At 35.7% G+C, this 26099-nt stretch overlaps 4 protein-coding genes and 1 pseudogene across 6 annotated transcripts; 1 reads left to right on the top strand and 4 right to left on the bottom strand.

Annotated features, from left to right (window-relative positions):
* Window positions 1-915: 915 nt before the first annotated feature.
* Window positions 916-3317, bottom strand: LOC111375722 (oligopeptide transporter 7-like). Of its 3 annotated transcripts, none has more exons than XM_022998586.1 (3): window positions 3081-3317; window positions 1944-2324; window positions 916-1756 (listed from the first exon to the last, which is right to left on the bottom strand). In XM_022998586.1, the coding sequence occupies exons 2-3, from the start codon at window positions 2025-2027 to the stop codon at window positions 1244-1246; spliced, it is 597 nt and encodes a 198-aa protein (XP_022854354.1). In that variant the 5' UTR covers window positions 2028-2324; window positions 3081-3317; the 3' UTR covers window positions 916-1243. The 3 variants fall into 3 exon arrangements, with proteins under 3 accessions (XP_022854354.1, XP_022854356.1, XP_022854357.1); XM_022998588.1 differs by having other exon boundaries at window positions 1944-2132; XM_022998589.1 differs by having other exon boundaries at window positions 1944-2078.
* On the bottom strand, window positions 2198-7784 carry LOC111375733 (annotated as a pseudogene).
* An 81-nt stretch (window positions 7785-7865) lies between these two features.
* On the bottom strand, window positions 7866-10235 carry LOC111375732 (zinc finger MYM-type protein 1-like). The gene is made up of 4 exons (XM_022998600.1): window positions 10099-10235; window positions 8935-9170; window positions 8158-8817; window positions 7866-8089 (listed from the first exon to the last, which is right to left on the bottom strand). Exons 1-4 carry the CDS (start codon window positions 10233-10235, stop codon window positions 7866-7868), a joined length of 1257 nt encoding a protein of 418 aa, XP_022854368.1.
* A 7602-nt stretch (window positions 10236-17837) lies between these two features.
* LOC111375721 (N6-adenosine-methyltransferase MT-A70-like) lies at window positions 17838-22710 on the top strand. Its single transcript, XM_022998585.1, has 8 exons — window positions 17838-19119; window positions 19598-19696; window positions 19845-19928; window positions 20018-20364; window positions 20715-20931; window positions 21134-21213; window positions 22175-22374; window positions 22418-22710. The coding sequence occupies exons 1-8, from the start codon at window positions 18022-18024 to the stop codon at window positions 22495-22497; spliced, it is 2205 nt and encodes a 734-aa protein (XP_022854353.1). The 5' UTR covers window positions 17838-18021; the 3' UTR covers window positions 22498-22710.
* A 765-nt stretch (window positions 22711-23475) lies between these two features.
* On the bottom strand, window positions 23476-24380 carry LOC111375710 (mavicyanin). Its single transcript, XM_022998575.1, has 2 exons — window positions 24057-24380; window positions 23476-23982 (listed from the first exon to the last, which is right to left on the bottom strand). The coding sequence occupies exons 1-2, from the start codon at window positions 24247-24249 to the stop codon at window positions 23615-23617; spliced, it is 561 nt and encodes a 186-aa protein (XP_022854343.1). The 5' UTR covers window positions 24250-24380; the 3' UTR covers window positions 23476-23614.
* Between the last annotated feature and the right edge of the window lie 1719 nt (window positions 24381-26099).

Genomic DNA, 26099 nt, shown 5'->3' with positions numbered 1-26099 from the left:
GTTCACTGTTAAATATTTGCTTCTACTTGGGTGTTTTTTGACCTTAGCCCCAGTGAGTACATGGAGCAGGTATGGTATGTGTTTCAAGTTGGAAACACGAGGTAAGGTCTGTGATCCAATTTTATTGGCTACCCTGATTATGCAAGTGTTAACTGTGTGTTTTGATTGCTTGCAGATTTATTGGGCATCAAGGTGGAGATTTGTTGGGTTTTTGATACCCAATAAATTCCGGGCTATGATGTTAACGTGGGTTAATATTATTTCATAGGCATAGGCCGATGAATGAAATAAGTCCAACAACCAAGTCCATGAGCTACACCCGGCTCAATTGTATTCCTTATGGATGGCTTGAATCTTGGCCCGCTTACCCCTTTAGTGGCCCAACTTAAAGCCTAACCCTAGAGTATATATATGAATATAACCCTAGCCTCTTTGTGATGATGATTGTGTGATTTTGAGAGAAGAAACTAGTGAATCTCGGCTGCCCTCCTTTTGTGTGAGAAAAAGGTGTCCAGAAGTGTCCAAAACGCTTGTATAACGTGTGCAATTGGTAGTTCTTTCATAGTATACCTTTGTGGTGTCTTCTCCTAGCCTTTGTGGCGATAAATCATCATCCCTTCTTGTCCTACGTGGGTAAGATTGTATAGCAACCAAGGTGAATCAATTTGGTTGTGGTTTGGAGCCGTGTGGATTGGTTGTTGGTAGAGAAAGGTACGTTGGACTGAGCCTGGAAAATCACCGTTTGAAGATCCTTTTGAGAGAGTTTCCGCAACAGTAGTAATATTTCGATAAGCCAAAAACAACCAACAGTAATAATCAGTTCGTTTTTCCTTTTTAGCGGTACTCAGTGGTCTGCCTAATGACCATACTTAAGATGCCCAGCTCCCCTTCAATAAACGAGTAATAAGCACATAATGAAACAACAATAAACATCATCGACTAGATGGTCATTGACAAACAAATTTTTTCCCTCTCACTGATACAATTCAAGCTTTGGGAGAAGCAGAAAGAAATAGTAATGCAGTACTCATAATAATACCACACGATGCCACTCGAGCGCGATACAACTTTGTATAAAACATTTGATTCTTAGGTCATGAATGTTTCCTTGTGTACTTCGAAAAATTTTGTCTGATGAAGAATCTACGAAGCAGATATTAAAAATACGGTATCCCAATTACTGAAGCAAAGAAAATGCCATTTCCTCTAGTCAGGGCCAGGCAAGACTTCTGTTCAAGCTAATTTAATAGACCAGTGGGCAGCCTTCAACTACAACTTCTTTAACCGTTGGGCAGGAAGCATAAGGACAGCTATCAAGGTCATTGCCCCACCAATAGAGGCTATTCTCCATGCCAAGGCAAACGTACAAAAGCACCCCCATAAAGGCCAGACCAGCATCTAATGCACCAGAAAGGATGTAGTTGTATCTCTTCCCCAAATCTGGCCTGCATCTATATGCTACATAGCCAGACAAGAATCCAACTATTATCCAAGTTGTGTAGTTAACTGCAGTAGCTTGTGGCATCATTCCAACAACACCTATTAAGATTGTCATGTTTATGAATTTGATCCACTGTTTGCTAGGAAAGGCCTTGCGAGCAAACCAGAGAAGAAGAGGAGCAATTGCATCACCAAGGAAGAACCAATTAATCGACCCATAAACTCCTTCATCTCCAAAAGTATGACGAGGGCCTATTGGACGCCCCATGATAGACGCATCGTAAAACACACGGTCAGTATGGCATGTCCATATACTCTGCGAGGATGTCGTCTCACAGATGTCAGGGATTGTCTCCATTAACCACCATTAAGTGGCAGCAGTGCCCAAGTAGAAAAAACAAGCAATGATACTCACGACTAACTACATGGGCAATTATTAATCAGCGATTGGATCCGATATATTGTAGTCTTGAGAACCAGGAAACTGTCTGGGTAAAACTGACCTGTGCAATGAACATTGTTCTTGGTGGAATTTTCATGTAGTGGCCAAGCTTGAAGTCTTGGAGGAAAGTAACAGCTTGAGTCATCAATGCATACGTAACCGTAAACTTTAAAGCCCGTGTTAGCCACTGGATATCCTGGATAAGTATATTCAATTATATACTCAAGAATCATGATCATATATATGGTGCCTGTCATTTGCAAGAACATCGAGCTTAAGGATAGATGTAAACAATCTTCAGAAATGAAGTGATGTTTAGAACATCGAAGAGGATTGCTTTACTTGGTTAGTGACAGCAGTCAATATCTCAATAGGAAGGGTGAAGAAAATAGCAATGGTATTATGCTAGTATGAAGATCCACCACGGCATTTGAAGTAGATCCTTGTAATATTCACAGGGAAAAAGAGTAAATCCAATATTTGTTACAAGAATGAACCAAAACCACCACTCAGAAACTTGCTTGTATTTGCTCATCAATTTTGTGTATACACTTTTTGTTTTCTGTCTAAAACTTTTGATTGCAACGAATTCTAGAGAATTGAATTGCCTAGAAATTATTTGCCTGAAAATTGTAAATTATTGTATTTGATTGGTATAATTTTTCACGTGGAAAATGTTGAAATCAAAGTGTTTTTTGGTGTTCATTTAGCTTTGTTTTATAAGAAAATTGTCAATTAAATGGATAGATTTTACTGGTATTGGGGATTAAATTTGTTTCCATTGTAAAAAAATAAAAAATAAAATTCAAGAAAATAATTTATTTTTTGATGTTTGTTTGACTTTGTTTTACATGGAAATTGTCAATTAAAGGAAAATATTTTTTACAATAATTCTTAAAATTTGTTTCCATTGCCAAAAAAAATTTAAAATATAAAAAATCTGGAATTCCATTTCCCTGGGAAAACAAATTCAATGAAAAGCAAGAAATGGTCACCCTGTGAAGCAAAAATGGAATTCCAATTGCCAAGAAATAAATGCCTATCAAACACCAACAAAAGTGGAAAATGGAACATGGAATTGGAAGTGAATCAAACATACCCTTAGTTCTCTGCATTTTTTTATTATAATCACTGTCATGCAAGTATTGAAACCAAAGTATAAGGCAAATGATAAATGCCTTGAATAACCAATCAGTACCTTCCATGGAAAAGAAGTACGTGCATAGTAGTAGCAGAAAATGCTGCAAAACAAATCCAATATGTCACTGGAAAAAATGTACTGAGGTATTGAGGCCCTTCTCGCTCATAGGCAGTGGCATCAAGGTGAAAATCAGAATCAATTATAATGTTATAAATCTTGCCTTTTGTTGTGAAGAGACCACTGGAAAATATAGGAAAGGTTGTGGCTTTATAGATATCTAGCCAGTAGCACGGGAATTAACATTTCAAAAATATAGCCAGGAAAGACATAGTAAGCAAAGCCGCAGATAAAGGAAATTATAAAGAACCGAAAACGCTTCAATCCTCTCTTAGTCCGTTCTTCTTTTTCGTGCAAAGCTCTGCAACAGCATATTTTGAGTTTTAGAGCCCAACACAGGAATGGATGTATATAATACCTGAATGATTGTTAACATAATGTGCTCTATGGACTTCCCTAAGGAACGAGACTTGGACTAAATTGTCAGGCCACCAATTTGCTGCAGGCTCCACAAGATACCTACTGAATATACCAGCCAATCCAAACCCCAGAGCCTGCGATTTAATACCGTATGTTCTGTCAGGCTGCCTAGAGCCTAATCATAATATACACTTATTCCTAAACCACGAATTCCCCTAATGTTCCTATAATATGTAAAGAATTTCTACGGGACCATATTTTTGAAAGAGACATTACAGGAGTGAGATCACCCTTTTGTTCCATATTTAAAACTTGCAGTGACGAGTGAACTAAGCTCTTGTGTTGAAATTTAGTTGTTTTCATCACCATTGCTCTCATGAATAGGCATTAGGATCTAGTACAGAAGAACCAATGACGAGTGTATTTTACTCATGAGTTTATGCCAATTTTAACTTGATTATGAGCTAGATTTTGCAAATAGTGAATGTTTTTAATGTGTTTATTAGAGTTGTTCTATAGGATTGTTGAGATGGTAAAAGATACGAAAAAATTCATCAAATAAAGCTATTGGCATGGATTGAAAAGAAATTGTAGATAAAAGGGCAAAAGAGGCAAAGCACAATATAGATTGGACGAGTGGCGCCAAGGTGCCACACGAAGAAGCGGAAATTGGCAAAAACAGGGGTAAAATTCAAAGTTTGGGGATCAAAGTGTAAATACTCAAAAATTGTGTTGAACCTCATGATGAATATACGAGAATGCTTGAGGTCAATTGGATGCAATTAGAAGTAAAAGGAGTGAAATATAATCAAAATATGGACATTATGTTGATTTTTAATTGCACACGGGTTCCAAATTTTCTACTCAAGATTGAAACCCATTTTTGACCTATTAAACATTTGAATTGGAAAAAGCTATTTTAAAAAATTTGTAGCCCTTTGAGTTAGCTTTACAACCCAACTTGAATTGTTTCAATTGGATATTGGGTGAGAAAATTATGATAAAAATAGTAAAGAAAGTGCAGAGCTAATTCTTCACCCGGACGCCACCATCATGGTGTCGAGGCACTACCAAAACAAAGCCACGGCGCCGCCTGATTACATCTAGGGCACTTTTTGGCCCATTTTGAAATCCATAAAAATCATACTTTCAAAACAAACGTGGATGCAACTATATATACAATTTTTCCACATTTTTGTAGGGGATTCCATGCATTGAGAGGCAAGAACATAAATTGAGAATTAGAAAGCAAATTCAATAGAAGCCATTATTGTTATTTGATTTTCTTCCTCTATTATGAATATCTAAAATTCTTGTTAGGGCAAATAATGTAACTTACTTGAGACCCTTTATGTCTTTTAATTAAGATTTTTGTTCTTTATTTTTTTTTCATGTGTTGATTTTACTATGAATTTAATGCATTAAAATACTTGATCATTAATTTAATGATTTTTGAATCTTTTGCAAATCGAGAAATAAGTTTAGGATTTAGACCATGTAGTAAAATTCGATAAATTGGTATAACGTATAGAAATACCAATACTAATTATTGCAGCCATAGGTTAATTCCTATAACAAATAATTTTTTTAACTAAACTTGATTCACATAAAGATATGGAATTGAATTAGTTAAATAGGCTTAATGAAAACTAGAGAGGGGTAAATTGAATATAATAAGAGAATTCGACCGAACACCACATTAGATATGAATCTTGATTTAAGAAGTAAATGTAATCAATAGGTGAAATTATTCTACCATAATATTTGTTCATTAGTTAATACCTAAACCAATCTTTGTGTGCATCCACATATTGTTACGCATTTAAATTAAAACTTAAAACATACAAATCTTTATTTGCTTTTGTCGAATAGCAGTTAGAGGGAAAGTAAATTAAGTTCTAATGTATAGTCCTTGTGGGAATTATAATCCGGACTCACAGATTCATTATATTACTTGTTCGATATCCTATACTTGCAATAGTAAAAACGCAACAACCAAGCAGAAAAGATAATGACTAACCTTAGTTGTTATGACCACAATCAGGGAAACAAAGAATATAATTTTCTTCTTGTAAAAAACCTTGATGGCAGTAACCACCTTAATGGCTGAGACAATCCTAGCACCAGAATTTGCAAAAACAGAAATAAGAACATGTTATTTGATATTGAATGGACTTGGATTCAATGTGAATTCCCAACAAGTCCCTTTGAAGAAAACACGTCGTTTGACATTGGCAGCCATGAGTTGGCCTAAAAGAAGAACGGAATTCTGAACAAAGATTGCAATTATAGTTAACGACTTAGTCCGGGACCAGAAAAACTTATTGAGAAATGACAAAAGGACACAAGACATGGTGCCTAACAACCACATTCGAACGGTGAGAGCAAGGAGAGAGGGATCATCGTTAAGGGGTATCCTCACAGATGAAGTTTCTTTGAGTTTGATAACCTCAAAATTTAAGTAGGATACATTTTTATTATAATCATTCTTGTCAAGTTTAGATACTGCAAATAAATGTATGTAATGTTACGAAGAGGAATAATGAAACTTGAACAAAGAACTGAATTTTGTATCATTTGCAGATCGATCTTCCATTTTTCTTAATTCTCCTATGATCCTCAAGGTGAAAACAGAAATTCTACTAGAATTTGAATTGACATATTGATCTTCTTGATTATTTATAATTCTCTTGCCTCTTGGTGAGATGCATTATTTGTTGGAAAAATTCCAACGTATAGGGCCACACATGTTTATATATTAAAATGTATGATGCTCTTTTAAAGTTTAGTTGATAAAGTGATTCATTAACTTTATTTTTAGAATAATAGGTATTAAATGTTATCGGAATGAAGTGTAGAGATCGGAGAATGTTATTGTAATTTGATGAGGGGCAAATTTGAAATAGCACAAAATTAATAACTGCCATATTGCAGTTATTTTATTATGGGGTCATAGTCCTCAATTGCACGTGAATTCACAATTCTCTACATCCCCATCAACAGTGAAAAATATTTCAAGAAATCACGTAACAATTGGAAGATCAAAGCACATGCATCTATGGATCAAGGTACGATTCCGCTTCAACCTTCTCTTTGATTTCAACACGGAGCATTTATATAAATTTGTGAAAGGATTTGATGAATTTTGGTTCCTTTCAATTTCCTACAACTGGTATCAGAGCATTTCATTGTTAAATCTGTGAGAAATTGTAAGAATTATAGTTGTTACAATTATGTATTTTGATTTATTTTTGATCTTCTATCATATGATTATATGGAATTTAATTACTGCAATATTTTGAGAATTTTCAAATTTAACAATTTAGGACTTGTTTGTGTTGAATTTGAAAATTGTTTAACATATTATTTATGGTTATTTTTTAAGATTTGAATTGAAGTTTTGAAGTTTCAGTTTATGGTTCTCATTTTTAGTTTAAAAAAAATTGAAAACCATTTCTATCGGCGCTACAATGTGCCACCGGCGATGCTAGGTACAGGGCCGGTCGCTGGCAGGGGTGGAGCCAGGATTTATGTTCAGTGCGAGCATCATTTTTCGACGTCAAACTTCAATGTTTTGGTCATAGATTTAATGATGATAAAAAAATAAAATAATATTACAACAATACTAAAAACGACATAATTTATATATTAAACTTGTTCCTTGCGAGTTTTTATATTTTGATATCGTCGTACAATAACTTCATTATCGAGCTTCAAAAATATATCTTTCTCTACATAAACAATAGTGTTATCATTCATTCACTGATCACCCATCCGATTGCGCAATCTATTCTTTACGATATTCATTGCAGAAAAAACTCTCTCCACAGTAGCGGTAGCAACCGGTAAAATCAATGCTAAAGTCAAAAGTCTATAAACCAATGGATATACCTTATCTTTCTTTGTGAAGACCAACTTCTCCGCAAGATCACCAAGGCTATTCAACCCTTCAAATTCTTTGTTAGAGCGCATGTCAAAAATATAAGTCTTAAGTTGATCACTAAGTACAATGCCATCTACTGCAGAGAAATCTAATGGATAAAACTCAGCAAGTCTAATCAAGCTTTTCTTGTCAAAAGAAGAAAATGAATCTTGTGGGCACAAACAAGCTACACAAAGGAGTAACTCTGTATTTACCTCCGAGAAACGATCATTCAATTCTTGAAGTTGTAAATCGATGATAGAGTAGAACAAATCTACTCGATAATGATGTAAATTTGTAATTTCTGGAGAATTACGCTGAGGGCGACCACGAATTGCAAGGCATACAAACATATCATCCATGTTGGGTACATGAATGTAATGTTGTTGAAAAAAAGAACATACTTCTTCCAAAAAGGAGTCCCACCCTTCGTCTCTCATTATTTAGAGTCGTCGTTTGTACAATCTCACCAATTGCATTGCATTCACAATATCTTGATCTTTTCTTTGCAATACCTTTAACAGTTCATTTGACATCCCCAACACACTTCTCATCAACTTTAAATTAAATGCAAAATCAAATCTTTGTATCAACTCCAATAAATTTGTTGCATCAGATCTTTGATCACAAGAATAAGATTCATCTTCAACAATCATTGCAAGTACATCTAAAACAGAAGAGAACATGGCAAGCAAGCTGACAAAGAATCTTAGTGTGAACTCCATCGTGTATCACCAGAGCGCTGAAGGGTCGTTTCTTGATTAAGTCCCCGTCCACTTAAAATCTCACCTTTTTCCAATGCCTCAACAATAAAGTCTAATTGTTTTTCTCGAAGAAGATCACAACGTTTGGAAGATGTTCCAACAGTATTTATCACGTTCCCAACCACACGAAAGAAGTTAGTAATAGGGATGTTCTTCTTTTCCACAGCCACGAGCGCAAGTTGGAGTTGATGAGCAAAATAGTGAATGTAAAAGGCACATGGACTCTCCTTCAAAATGAGTGTTTTCAGACCATTAAACTTACCTTGCATATTACTTGCTCCATCATAACCTTGTCCTCTCAATCTAGACATACTCAAGTTATATCTAGAAAATACCTTATCAATTGTAGCCTTAAGTGATAGAGCCGTGGTACTTGTAACATATTCGATCCCTATGAAGCGTTTATTGACATGCCCACTACTGTCTACATAACATAAAACAATAGACATTTTCTCTTTCATTGACACATCACAAGATTCATCAACTAGAATAGAAAATAGTGAGTCGCCAACATCTTTGATAATAACATTGATCGTTTCAATCGCACAAGGATTTACTATATCCTTTTGAACATCAGGTGATGTCAATTTGCAATTGTGAGAAGCATTTCCCAATGTGACGGCATTGATAACTTCATTATGAGCAGCAAAAAATTGCAATTGTGCTAAGAAGTTACTTGGATTGGAAGAATCCTCAGATTCATCATGACCTCAAAATGAGTGCCCTTGTCGCAAAAGAACTCGAACACAATCAATGGATGCATTAAGGCATGTAACATATGTATTTCTTGCTTGTTCTGACTGTTTGTAGAAAACTGATTGAATGTGTTGCTCTTGATTCATCAACACTTCACACTTAATACGAGCTTGATTATGTGCACTATCATGAAGTCTTACATGAGTATGAAGCATTTTTTTATCTTTCCAATATGTAAAACCTTCGCCAACAAAAGACTCACCTCCACCTTGCTTTCCAGAACTTGTTCTAAAAAGATAACAATACAAACAATAAGCAACATCCTTCTCTACACTGTACTCCAACCAACTACCGAACTCTTTAAACCACGAAGGATTGAATCGTCTAATTGTTACTCCAAATTATCATTTTGGAAAGTCATGATCTTGGGGCTGACAAGGACCCTTTAACATATATGCTCTTCGAATTTCATCTCGGATGTTAGCATTGTAATCTAAAATGGGTATCCTTAGACTAGGATCAGTTGGAAGTTTTGTGACATCAAACTCCACATTATTCGATACCCCCTCATCAACACTATCTACGTTCCTTTTTCATTGAAAGTATCTATTAATTTGATATCTAGATTTAAACATTTGATATCAAATTATTACTTGAAGTGAGTGAGAATAATTCATAATGACAAAAAGATCATAAATTCACAATTTCACAATTTCAATTTGCAGTGCAATTCACAATTTCACATTAAGTGATTCAGTACCTGAAAATTGGAATGGTTTAATGAGTGAGTGCAGCACCGTTCGAGAAATATATGGAGAACTGCCTGAACTAGAGAAGTCTGTCAAAAAAATTCAACAAATTACATTTCTGAATTTATTATGATCCAAAAATTGATGACAATCTAACTTCACAAATGCCAAAATCTGAAAATTTGTTACTATCTTCTTTCCAGGGGACTCAATTTTTAAATTCAGATCTTAACTTCAAGTCTTCAATTGGAATTAGAAAGTTGAACGTAATCAATTTCTCTACACCTAACAGAGTAACAACATTTCCATTCCACGATAGAAATATAAACCCATGAGACCCATCAATAATTAACCAGTAACATTCATAAATTAAGCAGAACCGTAAATACAATTTTCAATTTTCAGAATTTTCCACACTCCATCTTCACTGAAATATACATTAGGTAAGTAAGGTAACCTTCAATCACCTTCTTAGTTCTTCGTTCTTCTGGGCTCCGGCTTCGGGTTTTTCCAATCTCCAGTGAATCAGTTTTTTCGTTGGGCAGCTTGGGCCGACAGACGCAGTGGCAAGCGGCGTCGCAGCAACTGGCGGTAGACTGGACATCTGGAACTGTCAATCTAGAAGTCGCTAGTCGGCGCCTGCGAGTTGGAGTAGCGATTGGCGACTGACGAGAAGCGACGATGGCGGAGGGTCGACCGGTTGAGAGAGATGCGATTCAAGTTGCAAGGGTTTGGTAATGGGTATGAATTGAACGTAAATGGGTTAATTGATTCAAGATGTCGGGTTGGGTCAGTAAACGGCCCATGGACTGCTGGAAATTGGGCCTTTTTAATTAACCAGGCTTTACCTAAACAAAAAAAAAAATTGTTTTGGGCCTACTGGAGCCCAAAAGTTCAGTGCGAGCATCTGCTTGCACTGGACCTAATGGGGCTCCGCCCCTGATCGCTGGTGTCATTAATTAAGGAGAAAGAGAGACACTGGCGATCGACACCGATCACCGATGCTGGGATGGATTTTGGGAAAGCGGCCTGAGCTGTAATTTCAATAATCTCAGGCCCTTACTTGCAATTTAAGATTAGGGTTAGTTATTTTTTATTAAATAAGAATTTAAATTTTAGTCCCTAAAGTTTGGAATCCATTCAAGTTGGAGGTTATGGATTTAATAATTCAGCCCCTAAAGTTTGAAAATTATTTAATTTAGGCCATTAAGGTTTTGAATTTTGTAATTAAAGCCCTCAATGTTTATAATTAATTAAAATTGGCCCCCAAAGTTTTAATTTTTTCAAATTTTGACCCTTAAAGTTTTGAATTATTAACCCTTAGGTCCCTAAAGTTTTTAAAAGCATCTAATGATGCAAAATTAGTGATTCTCTTTCTCAAATTTTGGTACTAAGGACTCTTTTAAGAGGTATAATTGAGATTTAATTATGTGGGACATTCAAATTCAAATAATTTGGTAAATCATTTATGATAAATTAAGGTTATCTAGCATTTTGAATAAACTAATTGAAACAATATGTCACCACAAAGTGACCTTTCTTGTGTAGATTGATTTGTTTGGGATGTTTAGATGTTGCGTGTGTGTTTCTTCATGAGGGTATTAGTCAGTCAAAGGTAGGTTAATACTTGGCAGAATTACATACACAGTTGCGATGGGAAATGTGTGAAAATTATAAGGTTTCTATATGAATAATAAATCAATCCAAAGATGGGTTTATTATTTGACACGAATTATTGTCAATATTTGATCATTGTACTGAGAGTACCACTTACAATTAATATTACTATCCAAAGACTTGATATTAATGTTGCACTAGGTACCTTGAGATGGAATTTACAATCATTTGAATTTATTGTTCATTAAATGTGGATATGAGCGTAATTCATCTACTACTAGGATATCTACTAATGTTAATTCTATTCCTATGCTTAATGAGACAAACTTCAAGAATTGGAAAAAGAACATATTGATTGTTCTTGGCTATATGGATCTTGAACTTGCACTTCGGATTGAGGAACCTACTTCTCTTACGGAAGAAAGTTCTCCTGATGAAAAGAGAAACTTTGAGATGTGGAATCGCTCAAATCGCATGAGTCAAATGATCATTATCTGGAAGCCTTTAGAGGTGCAGTATCCGAAGGGATACTAATATCAAGGAATTCCTCATCGAAATTGAGAAGCATTTCGCGAAAAACGATAAGTTTGAAACAAGCACACTTTTGCAAAGCTTGATTTCAATGAAATATAAAGGCAAGGAGAACATAAAGGAGTACATCATGGAGATGTCTCACATTGCTTCTAAATTTAAAGGGCTAAAGCTTAAGCTGTTTAATGACTTGCTCATACATTTGGTATTGATCTCACTTCCCGTAAAGTTCAATAAATTTAAGGTCGGTTATAACCGCAAGAAGGAGAAATGGTCTCTAAACGAGCTCATTTCATATTGTGTGCAAGAGGAATAAAGGTTGAAGCAAGAAAGAACCGAAGTGCTCACTTGGCAAGCACTTCGACAGATAATGGCAAGAAAAAGAATAAGGAATATGAAGCTGCTTTTAAGGGTTTGGTACAAAAAGAAACGAAAGGAAGATAAAGGAACTTGTTTATTTTGTAATAAGACTGGACATGTGAAGAAAGACTGTACCAAATATCACGCATGGTGTACAAAGAGAGGTACAATTCTTACTTTGGTCTGTTTTGAGGATAATTTAGTTTCAACACCTATAAACATTTGGTGGATAGATTTTGGTGTTACTACTCATATAAGTGTCTCTATGCAAGGTTGCATGAGCTACCGAAAGTCAAGTGATTGTGAAAGATACATCTACGTGGATGATAGCAAGTTAGTGGAAGTTGATGTAATATGCACTTTTAGTTCATTATTAGGAACTGGTTATTATTTGGACTTGAAAGACACTTTTGTTGCACTGTCTTTTAGACGGAATTTAATTTTTGTTTTTTCGTTGGACAAGTCTGGATACTATTGTTCATTTGGAAACAACTAGTTTAGTCTTTCATTAGATTCCAATATTATTGGTACTGGTTCATTATCTACATATGATAACCTATATTTGCTTTATATTATTGTATCATATAATGAAATCTTGCATGTGGAGTCACATGGTACTAAACACAAATTAAATAAAGAGAATTCAACAAAATTATGGCACAAACGCTTAGGTCACATCTCAAAAGCTAGAGTTGAAAGACTTGTATCAGACTGTATTTTGGATTTCATTGACTTTACAGATTTTGATATATGTATTGACTGTATCAAGGGAAAATAGGCCAAAAGAAGGAGATTAGGTGTTAACAGAACTTCGGACGTCTTAGAATTGATACACACGGATATTTATGGGCCATTCACTACGGCTTCTTGAAATGATCAACAATATTTTACATCATTCATAGACGATTACTCACGTTATAGGTATCTATATCTTATTCATGAAAAGTCTAAGTCACTGAATGTGTTCAAAACTTTTAAAACTGAGATTGAGAATCAATTCAACAAAATGATAAAGAGCGTTACGTCTGACCGTGCTACGACAGATATGACGATCCAGGTAAACAATGTCCAGGACCATTTGCTAAATACCTAGATGAATGTGGAATCATCCCACAATACACCATGCTAGGATCGCCTAACAGGAATGGTGTAGCTGAACGATGAAACAGGATTCTTAAAGACATGGTAAGAAGTATGATTAGTTATTTCACCTTACTAAAATCACTCTGGGGAGATGTATTAAAGACCGTAGTTTACATTCTGAACAGAGTACCAATTAAGACTACTGCTAAAAAACTTTATGAGCTTTGGACAGGCGGAAAGCTTGGTCTAAAGCATTTTCATTTTTGGGAATGTCCAGTTGAGGCTAGGCTTTATAGGCCACATGAAAAGAAATTGGACGCCAAAATAGTGAGCAGCTATTTTATTACTTATTCTAAGCGATTTAGGGGTTATAAATTTTATGATCTCACACTAAAGTCAATTTTTGAAATGGGAACCACAATATTTTTCGAGGATGTTGAGTTTGGAGAGAGAAATAAGGTTAGTGACATCATCTTTGGGGAAAAAGTTGAGGAAGGATCGGCTTCGATACCTATTATTGTTTTTAACAATGTATAGGTTCCTACACCTATCATTGATCACGAAGTATATCCAGAACCTTAACACGATAATGTTGAAGACACACCCATCCAAAATGAGGTAATTAATCGAAAGTACAAACTCAACAATATCAAGAACCAATTCCATTAAGGAGATCCATGAGAGAAAGGAAAAAAGCTATTACGGATGATTTTATAGTATTTCTTCAAGAACATGACGAAAATAGTGGAATGGTGGAAGATGATCCAATCAATTTCCATCAGACCATGCATGGCTCTAACTTTCAAAAGTGGATTGATGCCTTGAATGAAGAATATAAGTCTATGCAAAACAATAAGGTTTGGGATCTTGTCTCATTACTCGAAGGTGTGAAGCCATTGGTTGCAAATTTATTTTTAAAACCAAAAGGGGTTCAAATGGTAATGTGGCAAGATATAAGGCTCGTCTTGTGGCTAAAAGGCTTTACCCAGAAGGAAGCCATCGACTTCAAAGAGACTCTCTCTCCAGTTTCAATGAAACTCTTTCAGGACAATTATGACACTTGTTGCGTATTTCGACCTTAAGTTACATAACATGGATGTTGAGATGACATTTCTCAATTGCGACATTCATGAAACGATCTATATGGTGTAACTAGAAAACTTTGTGTCAGGAGACTCGAAGAATATGATTTGCAAGTTAAAGAAATCCATCTATGGGCTCAAGCAAGCTTTCCGTCAATGGTACCACATATTTCATCAAGTCATTATCTCATTTGGTTTTGAGATGAATGTCATTGACGATTGTGTGTATCACAAGTTCAATTGGAGTAAGCATATTTTTCTAATTTTGTAGGTTGATGACATACTGTTTGTTAATAACGATATAGGCATGTTGCACGAAATCAAGAAATTTTTATCAAAGAATTTTTGGATGAAAGACCTTGGTGATGCGTAATTTTGTATTAGGGATTCAAATACATTGGAATCACTCTAGAGGTATTCTTAGATCGTCACAAAAGAGTAAATACTTAAGAGGTTTGGCATATAAGATTGTAAACCAGGTAACACTTCTGTCGCTAATGGAGACAAATTTATTCTCAAACAATGCTCGCAAAATGACCTTGAAGCTAAGGAAATGCAAAAGATTTTCCATGCACAAACTATTGGGAGTCACATCCAGACATAGTATTCATTGTTGAATTGCTAGGCAGATATTTAAGCAATCCTGGGATGGATCATTGGAAGGTAGCTAAAAGTATTATGAGATATTTAAAGAAAACAAAGGATTATATGCTCATATATAGCAGATTGAATCAATCAGAGATCATAAGATACACCGATTTTGATTTTGCTGAATGTCAAGACAATAGGTGATCCATATCAAGCTATATTCATCTGCTAGCTAGAGGAGTTATATCCAATAAGAGTGCCAAGCAGACGCTCATAATTTTTTCTACTATGGCAGCATAGTTTGTTGCTATGAGGCATCTAACCATAAAATATGGTTGCAAAATTTTGTCACTGGGTGGACATATATTTATAGAGCATATTGGAACAAACTCCATAATTCCAGATCTGCTTACTAAGGGATTGTCACCCAAGGTCTTTCATGAGCACATTGTTCATATATGTATTGTATTTCTTGAAGATATCATGTTTTAGTGGGAGTTTGTATTCTCATTGCTTTATGTTTATTTTTGGCTATAATTGTATGATTGGATATTTTTCCAGTTCATTCCACTCTATTATTATATTCAGTATTGATCTCACCTAAGAAATAAGATTGGATTAGTTGGAAATAGACATGTTTGGATCACACAACATGTAATTTTCATGCTACACTTTTGTAATTGATCAATGTCATTTGGTTGTATGGGTATACGTGACCATTGTTGGATTTAGTCACGCTAAATGTGGCGAAAAATGCTTTAATCCTATATTAATATAATTGATGGACAAGATTGTTTGGAAATACTATTGATAACGATAGCACAATTTTGAGCTCATAAGTCTGTGCACATTTATAATACTACATGTATGGCCTAGTGGAAGATTTTTGGAAAAATTCCAATTGTACGGGGCCACACATGTTTATATATTAAAATGTGTGGTGCTATTTTAAAGTTTAGTTGATAAAGTGATTCATTAAGTTTATTTTTAGACTAATGAGTATCAAATGTTATAGAAATAAAGTGTAGAGACAGGATAATGTTATTTTAAATTGATGAGAAGCCAATTTAAAATAATACAAAATTAATAACTGCCATATTGCAGTTATTTTATTATAGGGTCATGGTCCCCAATTACACGTGAATTCACAGTTCTCTGCATCCCCATCAACAAAAAAGAAATCACGTAACAATTGGAAGATCAAAACCCAATCAAACACATGCATCTATGGATCAAGATATGCTTCCGCTTTAATCTTTTCTTTGATTTCAACACGGAGCATTTATGTAAATTTGTGAACAATTTGATGAATTTTGGTTCCTTTCAATTTCCTACATTATTGATATTTGTGTAAAATAATGAATTCGGTTTTCACAAAGTATAAATGAACGGTTGAGGATTCTGATTAGTTGTATGCTGCTTACTAATTTCTTTTAATAAATTTTAACATTTTAAGCTACTCATTGTGGAAAGTGTATGGATCATTCTGGTGAAAATTGTTGGAATTTATTAGAAATAATTAAATAGTCTTAATAACAAACTTTTAGGTAGTTCTCATGTCCGATTAATTGCGTTAATTAGGTGGTAACTAATACATGAGAAGATTTCAACGGTATATAGAGTTGGGAATACAAAAATATTAATAAATTAAAATAAGTCTCCAAATTTCATATGGTGAAAAGTTTTAAATAAGTTTTAGATGTGTCAGAGCCAGATATTTTTTATTGTGGGATCAAAAATTAAAATATAATTAATTTTTTTAAACAATATAACATTAACGAAAATGAGTTAATACATTATTACAATGGTAGCCTATATGTATTCATAATTTGAAAAAGTTTTGTAGTTACATTATTATCAATATTATCAAACACATCGTTCAAATAAAATTATATGACCAACGAAATCAAACGAATTTCACTTCTATAATTGTCACCAATAGTTTTCCATAAATTTAACAAAAATGATAAATAAAATAAGAATTGCTACTTAAATTTGTTAACTATAGGAAGAATTTCAAAATTTATAATTTCAAACATTCTGCCAAAACCAATTGCAACATCAAAACCTCAGACCGTCCATTATGAATAATAAAATAGAAAAGTAAAATGAGAGAAAATCAAAAATATAACCATTATCAACATGAAAATTAAAATTGTAAAATTTAATATCCCGATTGAAGAATGGAGAATACGTATTATATATTGAAGAAGAATGATTTATTTGGATTGAAGAATAGAGATTGAAATTAAAGATTTTAGGAAAATTTGCTTGAGTTGTGTATTCGAAACATGAGGAGGAAAATAGGGCTATCGTAAGGTAAAGACATAAGAGCTAGGGCAAAACTAAAGAATTTTTGGAGAAAAAAAAAAAAGAAAAAAGGTAAAAAATTTGTTGGACTTGAGCCCCACATAATCCACGTGGGTAGGGGTCCTTAGAGGCTCACTTTGAACTTGGCATGAAGGAAGGAGCTAGGTGATTTTAGGGTAGGCTAAAATTTAGAAGAAGTGATAATCTCTCGAGCAAATTAACATTGAGCGATTGGCAAATCGGTAATAAGAAGGAAGGTGAATCATCTACAGTCTTAAATTGATGATTATCTTCAAAATAAATAAATAAATATATACCTTTTGGAGAAACGACTCTGAAGATGTTGTTTGAATTATTTTGAAATACTTGATCACTAATTTATTATTGTCAGAAATGAAATTTGAGGTTAAGATGATAACTATGACGAACTCGTAAATTTTAACAGTTTTCACACTTCATTTAAAATTTTAAATCGTCGATATGTGCGCTTTTATTTATTTTTGTAGATTTTGCATAAAAATGAAAATCACTTTATTTTTTTTGTGTTAGGAATGACTAAAACCGTGGTTCGTAATCTCGAATTGAGTTTAGCCTCGATGTTATATTGAACGTAGAACACAAATCCAAACATCCTATATTTCTGTAACGATACCCAAACGACAATCTTCCCTGTTTCATTTTCGGCTTTAAATTTTTCCCCAGAAAATACATCGCAAAGCCCTAACAATCAACACAGACCTGTGCTTATAGTCTCATTCGAAGTCATATATATTTCTCAAAACCCTATGCAAATTGAAGACAAAGGGGAAGAAAACAGAGATGGAATCTCAATCTGGCCAAGCCAATGAAGATTCAATTGCAACAATCAAAGACATGAAACAGCAGCTAGAATCCCGTGCTGAAACCATTCACTCGACACAGCTAGATCTTATTGCCTCCCTTCAAACCCTAGTTCCAGATATTGTTTCCTCACTCGATCTTTCTCTCAAAGCCATCTCTACTTTCAACAACAAACCCTTCACCCCACTCCCCAAGAATCTTCCCTCGAAACCCAGTTTTGATAAACCCCACATTCCCAAATTGCCCCACGAGAACACTAAAATACTCCCTTCTGCTTCTCTTGCAAAGCACTCGGAGAAAGAGAATGAGAGGGCATTGATTGAGGAGAGTGGAGGACCGCTTTCGGTGGTCAGGTCAATGGTAGCGGTGTGTTTAATAGAGAGGGTTCCGTTTACTCCGATTGATTCCTCTACAGTGTCGAGGAAGTTGGAGAATGATGCTTCAGCCACGGTGGCTGAGAAGGCGGCTCTTAGGGAACTGGGCGGTGAGTCGGGATCGATTTTAGCAGTGGAGATGGCGTTGAGGTCAATGGCTGAGGATAACGGTGGAGTGGAGTTGGAGGAGTTTGTTGTGAGTGGGAAATCACGGGTTATGGTGATGAATATCGACAGGACTAGGCTTTTAAAAGAGTTACCTGAAATTAAGCAGATGAATGAGGAGAGTTCTAATGATGGAAATAGGATTAGTGATGTGGGAAAGGCTGGAGAGAGTTTGAGTGGTGGAGGGGGTTTTGGCATGGGGAGAGGAATGCCGGAGATGTGGATGGGAGGGCCGATGATGATGGGGCATAGAGGTGGTGGTGGTGGACCTAGAGGGATGGGAATGATAGGTGTTCCGAGAGGTGTCGGAGTGCCGCCTCCTATGCATAGGCAGCCTTCAGTGGGGCCCAATGGGTCGCAAGGCGGGGGAATGAGTACACCTTTGCAGAAGCCGAGGACAGAGGAGGATGATATGAAGGATCTCGAGGCTTTATTGAATAAAAAGAGTTTCCGGGAAATGCAGAAGTCGAAAACTGGGGAAGAACTTTTGGACCTAATTCACCGACCAACTGCTAGAGAAACTGCTGTGGCTGCGAAGGTAACTGTTTGTTTTAAAAAGATTTTATTTTGAATTTCGAAATATTTGACTCTTAATCAAATTTGACTGTCATGGTTTAGAAGATTTCATTTTTGTTGCCTGTGTGCAAAGTTGATTTGCGCATCTTATTGTTCATGGTAGGTTTTGTAATTACTGTAACGCACGAACAATTGTGATACCATTTTCGTCACCTGTGTGCGAATTTGATTTGCACATCTTGTTGTTCATGGTAGGTTTTGGAATTACTGTAACATACAAACAGTTAGTTACGATACAATGTCAAACTTGCTGACTTTGATCTTTACGTAGCAATTATAGTTTCCACAAGATCTTAACTATCGCTATATCCTTTGTTATCTTCGGTATTCCATTGGTGATCTGTTGTCATATGGAGCATTTACTTGCAATATTGGCTACTTGGTGGTGTAATTGGACTTTGATATTGATCTGACTCCTTGCTTCTGGTTTTTTGTTTCAGTTCAAAAGCAAAGGTGGTTCCCAAGTAAAAGAATACTGTTCGGCATTAACAAAAGAAGATTGCCGACGTCAGTCTGGTTCCTTCATTGCTTGTGACAAGGTCGGTGTAGGATCAGTTTATGCTTAAATAACTGGTAGATAGTCTGAAAAGAAAGTCTAATACTATCCAGCCAGGTCTTGACACTATGAAAGAAAATAGAAGTATCTTGATCTCCACTACTATGTTTAATGAATCTGCTACCTGATAGGTTCATTTTCGGCGCATAATTGCTCTTCATACTGATGTTAATCTGGGGGATTGTTCTTTTCTTGACACCTGCCGTCACATGAAGGTAAATTTGTCATCTATATAGTAATTCTTCTGAAGATCTACTTTGGTTGTCTGCTGAATCAAATTATTGATACTTGTAAATAATGATAGACATGCAAGTATGTCCATTACGAGCTCGACTCAACTCCAGATGTATCGCCAGTGATGATGGGGCAAGCTAGTATGCCTCCCCAAAAGCCGCTGAAGGCTCATTATTGTTCAGAAGTAGAGCTCGGTGAACCACAGTGGATTAATTGTGATATACGCTCATTTAGAATGGACATTTTAGGGCAATTTGGAGTTATAATGGCTGATCCACCGTGGGATATTCATATGGAATTGCCATATGGGACAATGGCTGATGATGAGATGCGCACTCTCAATGTTCCTGCACTGCAGACTGATGGTCTGATATTTCTTTGGGTTACTGGGCGAGCAATGGAGCTTGGACGCGAATGGTATACCACTTTTGCCTGTGATGCTGTCATAATTTTTTTTTTTTTTTAAAGAAAAGGATATCTTCCATAAGATGGTCCTAAAATATTGCTGGACGAGTCACTGCACATTTTAATAATGTGCTCACAAATATATCTCTACAGAATCCATAAAAAGCCTTGTTCACATTAAATTTGAGGTTTGCTATATGTCTTGTAAGAATGCGAGTTGTTGCATGAAGTCAGTACTAGCTTGATTCAACACCTCAGTCAGCTTATAGTGCTTGGGATGTAATTATGTCACTGGATACCATTGCTTTTACATGATAAATAAACTGTTGCCATCTAATTCTCTTGAATTTGTTTCCTTGTAGTTTGGAACTTTGGGGATACAAACGTGTTGAAGAGATCATCTGGGTGAAGACCAATCAACTTCAGCGAATTATCAGAACAGGTCGCACAGGCCATTGGCTCAACCACAGCAAGGAGCATTGCCTTGTTGGAGTGAAGGGCAACCCAGAAGTAAATAGGAATATTGATACTGATGTCATTGTTGCTGAAGTTCGAGAAACAAGTCGTAAACCAGATGAGGTGAGTACACCTCCATTGTGCAATTAAGTAGAGCTCTCAGTAGTTTCTTCCGTATGATCGTCTGCTCACTATGGATTTCCACATACTGAGGATACTGTCTTCCATGGTTCTGTTGTATGCATCGCTTGTATCATTTCATCCTCCAAATAATACTGACTTCCTGATATAAGCATTGCTAATAGAGTTGCATGACATTTTGCAGATGTACGCCATGCTAGAAAGGATAAGTCCGAGGACAAGAAAGCTGGAGTTGTTTGCTAGGATGCACAACGTACATGCTGGGTATGTTTCTTGTTATTCTTTAACTTTTCTGTTAGAAGTATTGAAATTAGTTGGGTAATTGAAAATAACTAAAGAGCATTTGCAATAGTTGCTCTAGCAGTAGAGAATTCCTCATTTTTGCGTCCGTGAACCTTTCATAGCTTTTTAAGAAAATCCCTATTCTAGATTATTGTACTTCGATTCTATACTGGTTCACCGTTCCTTTCATTTGCTTTCTTCAACCTGTGACTCAATGTAATTCATATTTGCTCTAGTTAATCTGAAGAAATAAGTCCCCTGCACAGGGCTTGTACAGGGGCTCTCACATGCGGGTGGACCGCACATGTGGGATCCATCCCCATGTGTGTGCACCTGTACAAACTCTGTGCAAATGAGTCTGTGCAGGTAGCACAGTTGTAATATGAATGCTTCGGCCTTCTCTTTTTTCATCGACGAATATAGACATGTAATCATCAATAGACATATCAATGGATAGCAATGGGCCGGGCCAGCCCACGAGCTCGGCTAGGGCTTATGGCTCGTGAAAGTTGAGCTTGGCTTGGCCCATGAGTCGTGAGCCCATGAGCCACAAGCTTGCAGGGCCAGCCCAGCCCATGAGCCGCTTGCCAGCTCTTGATTTTTTTAATTTTTTGTAATTTTTTTGGGCACATTTTTGACATTTTTGTTTAAATTTACATATTTTTTGATGAGCTGAGCTCGTGGGCTTGTAAAAAATGGCTCGTGGGCCGTTGGCCCATGAGAGTCTCGGGATTGAGCCCCCTGCTAGGCTCGGGCTCCGGCTCGTCATTTGACGAGCTCGAGCCGCCCATGAGGTGACGAGTCACTCGGCCCATTTGACATCCCTACATATCATACACAGGCTCTATCGCCAATCCTCCATTGGTAGTGTAGTTTTAAAAAATCTTGAAATCTTCTGAAATGATACTTGATTACGTCTGTATCAAACCACGTTGATTATCAGGTGGATATCACTTGGTAATCAGTTGCAAGGAGTACGGTTGGTAGATGAAGGGCTGCGAGCGAGATTTAAGGCCGCATACCCTGATGTGGAGGTGCAGCCAGCATCACCACCAAGGGCAGCTCCGATGGAAGTGGAAGCTACTGCTCCTCAAATGAGAACACCATTTGTTGAAGGTGAAACAAAATTATCAGGAAGTCAATTTGCCATTTTTTTAAGGTAAAACAAAATTATCAGGAAGTCAATTTGCAGAGCCTGCTGGATCAGCAGCAGCCTATCCATTTGAAGCAAAGCCTATGAATGTTGATGCAGAGATGATAAGCTAGTTAGCTGTTATGTAAGATCACGAGTAATTTGGCATCAGATTATTTATGATTTTGTTTGAGATTATATATAATCAATGCCTGTGACAGGTGAACAAACTTTAATTGAAGTAGCAAGTTTTTAGTCTTTGATGCCAACTAATTAATTGTGTAATTTAAGCAGGATAATGACCTGAGAGATTATAATATTAGCAACTAATATTTTACAAAACTAAACACGGAATTTATTTTTATTGGGAGGAGAGAGAGAGAAAGTGGGAGCTACAAGAAAAGGGCTAACTTTGTTCGTGGTCGTTGTACTTTGAGCCAATTTCTAATTGAGTCACTATACTTTATTTTTTGTCAATTTGATCATAATACTTCAATTTTATCTCTATTTAGACTAATGTGATAGTTATGTGCCAACGACCATCCTATGTGACTGTCAAAAAATAACATAGACGAATGATACAATAGAAAAATCTTATGTTTTTGGGTATTTTCAGGGATTTTGATATTTGTACACGGGTGGTTGATACGTCTGTAACATGGGGGGGTGGGGGTCACGCTCAATAAAATAATGCATGGATTCCCCTCTCGTGAGGGGAGTGTACACGGGTTGTGTACAAATAGCATGTTCCTATTTTCAGTCCATAAGTTTAATGTGTGAAGAACTCATGTATTAATTTTTTTAGATAATTTTTGACGGCCACGAAAAATGGTCTTTTAGTATGTAACAATCATGCCAAACATCAATTGTTCTAAATTGAGGCGAAATTAAAGCATAGTAATCCAATTGACACAAATTAAAGTATAATGATTCAATTTAGAATCGAATCAAAGTAAAGATACCACAAATGAAATTAAACCTTCATGATGTACTTGCAATAATAATTCGTTCAATAGGGTATCATGCCCTTTATGTCGGTGGTCGGTTGTGACTCCTCGGAAAGGCCAAAAGAGAAAGAAAAGAGAAATAAAGTGCGAATTACAATATGAATCTCGAGAAAAATATATCCTTCAATAATATCTTTCTACAAATCAAAGAATACAACAAAGTTGAAAACAAAAACATTAAGAAGCAATTAAAACTCAGCATGACATGACAAGATGATGGCTCATGGCTATATCATTTATCTTGCTAGAAGTAGAGAAGGGAAGCAAAAAATCCAATTAGTACTGACATCAAAATTGGGATTTTGTGCAATGGAGCAGCAGAAGCCTGTACTGGAATCGACCCAAAAACAGTAGGATAAGAGGGAGAAGGAGCAGACGTCGCCGGCGAAACTGCAGCATAAGATCCATTTCCAGACACAGAAATGTGTAGTTTCTGTGATTTTTGGCAGTGCCCATCAACTCCACTCGTCAAGTAAAACTCCCCCGGCGCAGTTATATTGAAGAGGGAATTTCCATTATCCATGTACAAGATTGGATCTTTCAAGTTGCAGCTATTGTAGGATTCTTCTGTCACTTGTATGACAGAATCTTGACTTGGTGGGTACAAGAAAACTGCACAAACATCATCAAAATTAAATGATAAAGCTAAATAACAAATCCATTATACAAATACTTGATCAACTTACAGAGGGAATCTCCAATCTTGAACTCATGATTCTTGGACCATTTAGAGTAGACATTTGGATTTGATTCAGTGGGAATGCCCCAAGCATCTAAATCTCCAACTTGGTAAATTTTGCCATGGACACTGGATTGAATTAACGCGAGAAACAGAAGAGCATACAAAAGAAAAAATCTCGGAATTCTAAATGTAGCCATATCTATTACCTTCTCTGCCACTCTTTGCCTTTTGTCAAGATCTAGAGAGGTAGACACTAAAAAGTTTAAGAGAATGTGGTTGGCCAGACAATGTATAAAACCATTGCCCTGATTGGTAGAGATAACAAGGCAAGCGAAGAGTGAATTTACTATACTGACCCTCATTTGAAAAATTCTAGTTAACATTTAAGAATTGAGCATGGCGGTACATGGAGGGAATAATAGGTCAATTATTTGAATAACAATGACTCGTGGTATAGCTGGAGAATCTAAAAGACTGGATGCAGCTCAACATGGGAGGATAGTAATTTGTCATTGTCATCAACTATCATGTGGAGTCAATATTTGATATTAATATTAGTAAATACAATTAAGCTATTTGTACATGTATTTGACATCATTTTTTACTGATAGGTGATGTGGCGAGATTGTAATAGTTGGATTAAATGTGTAAGAAGTGAAAGATGGAGTGAAATTGTGCTAAGTGTAAATTCGATAAGTCGGGGTGTAAATCAAGATGTATATGTAGCAAGATTGTAGTAAATAATATTTCAACTTGATAATTCGAACCATGTTCCTATCTAACCCAAAATGAAATGGATAATCCCATGTGGGAACTTTCTTTCTTTGTTTTGTTGTGTATCCCCCATAAAGACAGTGTTTGAAGCAACGTCACAGCTTTGTAGTAACTTTGTTTACGGGTTATTCTAAAAGGTTGAAAACATTAGAGTTTGATAATTTTATTTTATTTTCTCACAAATGTTACTCGTACAGATTTTTTGTAAAGAAGGATTTATAGTTGCTGAGATGGCATAATTTCATTGACTGCTTTAACTACTTTTTTTTTTTTTTTGGTTTAAAATTCAATGAAATCTTGTCGATTGGCATTTTGTAAACCAGTTTGTAAAAACTACCTATATATGTAGCATCTCTCTCTCTCTTAATTTTTAATTACAAATGAAGGTGTTGGGATGTCCACATTCTCTGGTCAATCAATATGGACCCTTGGAAAAAGCCTAATGTGAGATCTGTATTTGAATCTCTATACTAATCAAATGAGATGTTTCATGTAATAGACCATCTAAGTTACTGCTTATAAACAATATATAATCTCATTGACTTCTAAACCCCAAAACAAAATTACTGCACACAAATATCAAAACAAGTTTAATAAGAATGGAGTTGAGGGAATCATAAAAAATAGCCCGTTTTCCCCCCCCCCCCCCCCCCGGCCCTATAATTACTGCTAATCAAAATCAATGTTTTTCTTTCATCTGAAATTTTCAGTTTCAAAAAGGGGTCAGCATGTTACGCAAAGAGTGTCAAGAACTGCAGCTTTGTACTGTGTTAGAAATATCTTAATTTAGATGGTAACTGAACTCGTACATTTTGTGCTTAAAGCGTCGTAGCAGCATTTTCCATTGCAAGTGCGCCCTTGTAAGTTTGGTTTCCACCTATAAACCAGTTCATGTGGATGACAACACAACCCGGAATCTCCTATTCCTTTGACAGTTAATCAACCAATTCATCTCAAGTATATGACTCAAGCAAAATATGCAGGTCAGTGTGAACTTCTACAAATAATTTTACGGACAATTCTGACCGAACTTTCTTAACTGATTTGTATTCTATGAAATATATAATTTATTGCAGAACTAAATAAAGGAGAACACATATATAGAATGGTAAACTAATCCATTATTCAACATACAAAAATACAAAAGTCTCAATTTAGTAATTTCACAAAATTATCTAAAACAATAAAAAACAAATGAAGAATAACTCCCTTATTTTCTTATTCCTTCTGAAGTGAAATCAAACATTCGATCTTGACTTTATCACCACTACAC

The sequence above is a fragment of the Olea europaea genome, unplaced genomic scaffold (assembly GCF_002742605.1).
Source record: "Olea europaea var. sylvestris unplaced genomic scaffold, O_europaea_v1 scaffold1406, whole genome shotgun sequence".
Lineage (NCBI taxonomy): Eukaryota > Viridiplantae > Streptophyta > Magnoliopsida > Lamiales > Oleaceae > Olea > Olea europaea.
Note: the sequence above shows the minus strand (reverse complement) of the source record. Positions and strands in the feature narration are given on the sequence as shown.